At 37.4% G+C, this 6819-nt stretch overlaps 1 protein-coding gene across 1 annotated transcript; it reads right to left on the reverse strand.

Annotated features, from left to right (window-relative positions):
• Positions 1–3930: 3930 nt before the first annotated feature.
• Positions 3931–4982, reverse strand: LOC111393014 (OTU domain-containing protein DDB_G0284757-like). Its single transcript, XM_023018413.1, has one exon. The coding sequence runs from the start codon at positions 4450–4452 to the stop codon at positions 3931–3933; it is 522 nt and encodes a 173-aa protein (XP_022874181.1). The 5' UTR covers positions 4453–4982.
• Positions 4983–6819: the final 1837 nt, after the last annotated feature.

The raw sequence follows: 6819 nt of genomic DNA on the forward strand, positions 1-6819 counted from the left end.
TTCTGGAGGAAGATTTAGCGAACTTCATGGAGGCTCAAGAAGTCTTAAAATTGTTAGGAGATCTTAACCATGAAATTAATCGTCTCAGAAAAGGGAAATGTTTTAGAGATGCCTCTTTATTTATCCTGGCATACATACTTTCTTGCTCTTTATGGGGGTTTAAAAGCAATGGTTGGCCCCTGAAGTCATTTCCTCAAAAGGAATATCTTGAAAGTAAGGCAATATCAATTGCAGAGGAGGAGGACTCAATACATTTCAATGAATTTGTTCGTGAAGTAGTCAAAGTTTTGTCACATGAGCAAAGTAATGTGTTTGAGTTGATACAGTGTTTCAGAGCTTCAAGGAAGCACAAATGTCTCATGGGTGAATTTCTGTCCGTTAGAAAACTGCTAGATGCCCATTTTCAAGTACATCCGTCAGAGTACGAGTGGGAACAAGAATTGCCTGTTGACTTAAAAAAACATTCTGAAGAAATTTTTTTGCAGAATCAAGTCACTGCCACAACTCTCTTTTACATTTGGAATGTATTCAAGAACAACATTTTGGATGTTCTAGAATCTCTGGATTGTCTTGAACGGGAAGACTTCAGCGAATGTAAGCATACTGTTGAGTTCTGTTTGAATTATTTTGGCGTGCGCAGACTGTCAAATAATATTAATGTAACCTATCTCTTACTCAACCCCGATGCTAAATGGGTCGAAAGCATTGATGAGAGGTTTGGGCTGCAGAATGGAAAGGCAGTGACTCTTGATACTCGTTGTATTGTTTCAGCCTCTAGGACTTATTGGCGTGGAGAGTTGGTTTCTATTGGAATGAGAGCTCTGGAAGCTCTTGAAGGCCTTTATAAAACTTCTGTGGTGGAATCCTTGTCTGGGTTTTGCCAAAGCACGTGCCTCACCTGCATGTTTGACATGGTGAAGTTCTTCATTGACTCCAAATCACTTGTTGTGAAGAGTGATTTTCCCTGGGCGTTGAACAGTTTTGTGGAGCTATCTTTCAGATACTTTGAAATTGTTTTCTCTTTAGACTCACAGTCATCCTTATCAGAAAACATGATCTCTATAAGGGGAACTACACTCTCCCAGAATTTACTTGAAGAAGTTATCACTAGAAATATTAGCAGGAAAAATGAACTTACCTATGGGCAAATTGGAGAGGTTGTAATGATATGGCTCGGATCTCACATGCCAAAACCTGACCTTTATGAGATGATTGTTAAAAAATTCCCCCAAACATCATCCTGGAAAGAGTTTGTTAAGATTCTTGGTGCCAATGGGATCAAGGAGTCAGATTCATCCGGATCTCTGTTGAGCAGGTTGGATGGACTGATTCAAAAGTTCAATCAATCTCTGGAAGAGACTTATATTGCAGACTGGAGTGCAAAGGGCTATATGACACCCAATTGTTTCTTTTATCTTATGGAGCGCCTTGTTATTTTGGCATCTCAATACAGTTGTTCCTTTTTCACTACAAAATCGGCTTTTGTGGAATGGTTAATGTATCATGAATCTGGTGCCAACTCTAGTGCAAGTATGGTCACTGTCAAGCAACCTTGTCCGGAAAATGTCTTCGAGTTTCTCATTGATGTTGTCCAGCAGTTTTTATTTGATAGTCGTGATATTAAAGAATGGATTAGAAGTTGCAAAATTAATCTCAAATACAATTATCCTGTGCTGGTGTTGAGATTGTTTGTTATTTTGTGTTTGCTGTGTCTGAACTCGGGAATGCATGCCAATGTACTTTTTGAACTGCTGGATACTTCGCAAATCAGATTCCAACTGCCAAGAGAATTCTGTGAAGCTCTTCAAAGGGAAAGAAAGTACTATCACAATGAACTAAATGCAAATGCTGTTGCAGAAGCATTTAAAATTATTGGGAATCCTCTTGTCATTGTGAACTTGGGAAAAAATAATCCGGACTTTGAATGCCCAAATGCAATTTTTCTTGACATGGGAGGGTCCTCGGGCAAAAAAGACATCTTGGAAGTTTTATTTCCTAGAAGCAATGAATCTTCTCATGTACAAGTCTCTTTTGATGAAGAATTATGGCTGAATTTAGCTGACCATCATTGTGAGATTTCCTCAGTGCCACCTTTAAAAGTGGCATCAAAATTGGGTCACGAGAATGGTAATGTCAAGCTGCAAATAAACTGGGGAGTTCTTCAAGAAATATCAGATATGTTAAAATCTGGAGAAAACAGAAAAAATGAAAATTTGAAGGTAATGGAGACATTTATTATCATTTTTCAACTGTTTGAATGACTCGAGATGATTGAAAAATCACCGTCTATCTCTTCAGGCCGAAGTGGAGGGGATTAAGAGCTTAGTTGCTGAAATTAACCAGTTCTCTGAGAAGAAATCTGCAGCTGATGGAGATGAAAGCATGCTGGGGGAGGCCACCAACACAATTTTGGAACTGGAGCAGCTTTCTTCTTTGTTAGATATAAGGTTAGTTATTGATGTAGCAATTGGATTAGTAGCTGGTAACCAAAAAAATAGAATCGACCGGTCAAGTGTATATTAGAAAGCTTGACAAATCATATTTCGAATTTTGATAATAGGATTAACCTCTTGCATGTGATTGTTATATTAGGACAAGAAGTTAAATGTCTATATTTGCTTCGGATCTGTTAAGAACAAGTTCACTTCACAGGCAACTTTTCATTTTTCAGTGTGTCTTTGGCATCTCTTTATTATGTGGACTAACTATATCAAACTATTGCCCCCTTACATAATCTTGAAATAAGTCTCCTCTTTATTAAATAGAATGTCAAGTGTTAAATCTTATTCTTGATACAAACGTGGGTTTATGAATATGCAACCATGTTATATTTGCACATCTTACTAGATTACTTTTGAATAAAATCTCCAGTGGCTTGGAAGAGAAGGAAACTTTGAAGACTAGAGAACTTTTGATAAGCTTGGAGTCAAGAAGGCATAAACTAGATTTATTCTTCAGCCGTTTTGTTATGCGGGATGGTACAAATGAAAGAAATGAAAGTATAATCTCTTATGACATGGAAGTTTCCAACGATAACAGTAATGAAGAGAACACGAAGGATTTACCGAGCTCTGTTTCTTCTGGTACAGAAAGTAAACCTAACCAGGCCTGAGAATGGAATGGGAAAGGTGGAGTTTCGTTTACACTTTATTTGAATTGTACATGGTATTATTTAGCATTAATTTGAACAGCCTGACTTAAAAGCAAAAATTGAATTATTTGGGCAAGTTGACGTGGTGTACGGACTTGTATTTTTGCATGTAAGTCGGGCCAAACTTGTGCTAGTCTGAAAGTCGAGCAGAAGTGGGAAATGGAATTGGCACCTTTATTTTGAAGAATTTCATGCTTTCCTATTCCTCGTCTATGGTTTCTGTTTATTCCCTTTTTTCCCCCTGTTGATATCGATGTTGCATTTGTTTTCGGCTTCAAGAATCCATGCACATTTATTTGAGTTGGTTTGCAAGTGCCATGTACGGATGATTCAGTGCTTGATTTTCTGCCATTTTGCTATCACTGCAAAGAAAGCCCAGTATCCTCAGTCTTCATTGCTCGTATATGAGCATTGGATCCCCTGTCATCGACTATCTTTAATGATCGTTAGAGCCTTTAGCCGTTTATCTGCCCCTAACACCAATTAAGACTGGAAGTATATGAGAAATCTATTATGAGTGATTCTTTATACATTGAACACCACTTATTGTACACTAATATGTATTGAAAAAAGAATAGACATGAATGTCATCAGAACTGATATATATACCTGCAAGCAAGCTAATATCTATGTAAAGATTAAATTCTATATTTACTGGTTTGAATTCACATAAAAAACACGATAGATTTCCTAATTGGAAGAACATGTTGACTAGTGCCGTCCAAGAGGCTTGACGGGTGAGGACATGTATGTTGTGGATCACATTGTTTCACTTAAATTCATAGTTTCCACTTCTTCTTCTCCACAGCAGGAAATTCTTCTTGTGGATAAATTGAATTGTAGTGCACTTCGGCCCAGAAGCTCAAGAATATCATTCTCTTTGTCATGAGAGTTTGTGGAAGAATCTTGATATAGCACGTATCTTTAAACGATGTAATCACAAAGATCTTGACTCCATACGTGTCTGCTGCAGCCTGCAATGTGACATGATCGCCCCATTCCCTTATCTTGCTCATTTTCATCAAGTAGTCGTCATAAGCCATGGGAACATAATTTTCATACAGCTCTCCATGAGACTTCAGCTGGCAGACAATTTGTTCTCTCACAGATTTATGGTGCTCAGGAGTACGATACATTTGATCCGATAAGGAATGAAACTGACAATTACCATCCCCGGAAATTTTTACCTCAACCACATCATATAACTCCAATCTGGAGATCAGCCTTTCATGATCTGACATGGCATCGTCAGCTGAGGGAATTTCTCCATTAATTTTGATAATATGAGGTACTGGAACCATCTGATTCAGCCTGGCTCCTAATTCACCATCGAGAATGAGTTCATCTGCAATCGTGGGTAAGACTCCCGTTTCATATCCTCAGCCAATAACTCTCCAGGGTTTTTGGGAACCATTCCCTTTCCACTTCCCTCTTCGGGATAAAATTTGTCGTCCGAATCAAAATGCTTTCTCGAAGAATCCAGCCAATCCCGAGCGAGAATATTCCCTTGCTGATCTTGTTCTCCAGGGTTTGTGAATCCTGATTACTTAGCAGTTTCAGGTCTTGTTAACTCTTCCAGAAGAGCACCTGCAATTAATTCATCGTTCCCCACAATCGTTTTTGTTGTCTGTTGAATAATCGACCTCCAATTAGTGAAATTCGGGCTCAATATACCAATCTCAACCTTATCAATACACCCAAGCAATCACGACCCAAAACCTTTAAACTCTTACACACTCCGGTTGCTCAAGACTTGTACCCACTTAGGACACAAAAGGGACAGTGTTTGCAGCTATAAAGGTGGTGCCACAAAGGCTAGAGAAGAACAAGAAGAAACTGGCCAAGAAGAGCACAAAGCAAAGAGGCAGGAACTTTTTCCCTCAACAAGACAAAGCAAACACACGTTAATTGATAGAAGACCAAGAAGGCTAGCATATATAGGTTAGGTTAGGTTAAAGTGACGGGGCCAAGCCCAATACAAATACCCTAAGTGGACCAACATATATAAGTCATCCAATGAGTGTAGAAATCGGGCCATGAGCAACACTAATTAATTAGGCTGCTTCTAATGACCCAAATAGCCTTGGGGTCGGGTCATCAATCTTGGGTGTCGATATTTATTTTATTCAACATCGATTTAACATCCTCGTCCGGATTATTGGGTATCAAGTGTCACAATCATCTTCTTCCACGGACTCAATTGGAGATGCAAATAATTTCCAAAGATTATCAGGAAACGTTCCCTCTCCATGTGTTTCTTCTTGATTACGCTTGCCATCAGAATCAAAATGCTTTCTTGAAGAACCAAGCCAATCCTGAGTGAAAATAGACGCTTGCTGATGTTCTTCTTGTTAACTGAGCAATTGCTTCATCAATTCTCTACAATGAAGTCTGTTACATCAAAATTATAAACTTCTTCCACATGCTCAATTCGAGACGTTCCCTTGTCATAAGAAGTAATAGTTTTAGGAGAACCGCCATTCATCAGGATCAAGCTTGTGCATGGTTCATCAAAAGAAGCGTTCCAAGAAAAATATAACCAAAAAATTTTCTCATACAAAAATATCTCTAGAAGGCTTGTGCATTTGTTCAATGCAATTAGTGATTTGAATTAATTATTTGAAGAAAATATTCTTCCTTGTACTTTGAGTTAATGGTAGAATAATGGAGAGTGAATTATAGAGTTACTATAAAATTACATCAGATTTAATAGAATGTTAATTTAACTTTTGCATCTGATAATATGGATTTCAATCTTATTCCCTATGTTCACATTTGACGCACCGAGTTAGACTGGTAACGAAATTAGTACAATTTATAATGAAAATTACTAAGTAAAATGTATTCTGGTTAAATAAAGTGATTACGATTCTTTTATTTCTTATTCAAAAGAATGTAATTGACTATATATTTTCTTAGTTTGCATAAACTCATCTTCAACCTCCTCAATATGTCATAGGTTAATCAGAGGCGAAGTCGAAGGGGAAAAAAATTGTATTGCATTGATACATACAAAAACTAAAAAAAATTAAAATGGATTTGGAGCCTTAGGCTTCACACTTCCTCTGGCCTGCGGTTAACAACACAAATGATTATCTTTTGATTTAAAAATTAAAGAAGATATTATTCACCTTAATCCATCGTGATATCATCGTATAGTATTATCCATTATGATTTTATGCCATCTTCACGACGCTATTACATACCGTGCGCACAATCGAAGGTGACATGCACATGCATAGGTGCACACTATAGTTGGAATGTGTTAATTAAACAAAGTGAGACGATTGTTTGATTTTTATTTATTTATTTTTTTGTGTCACTTTTCTATGAAACACGAAATTCGAGAATCAATAAAAAGTCCAACTCTGCTATATGTACAAAAAATGACTATCAGAATTAATACAGATTATACTTGACAGCAATCTATCGAATAATGATAAAATAAATAAAGAAAGACAGACAAACAAAGAAATCAAATGCTGCCAAGCAGCAAGCAGCATCTGGTGAAATTTTGGCAGCAATTCCTCATATAGAGGTAGAGGAATTGCTGTGAAAAGTCCAACAAAAATTGTCCTTCCAAACATGGTCAAGCCAAGAAATTTAAAGGATTAGCAATTCCTTGTTTGATTCCGCCCCCCCCCCCCCCCCCCCCTTTTTTTTTTTTA

Source organism: Olea europaea, chromosome 4, assembly GCF_002742605.1.
Source record: "Olea europaea var. sylvestris chromosome 4, O_europaea_v1, whole genome shotgun sequence".
Taxonomy (NCBI): domain Eukaryota; kingdom Viridiplantae; phylum Streptophyta; class Magnoliopsida; order Lamiales; family Oleaceae; genus Olea; species Olea europaea.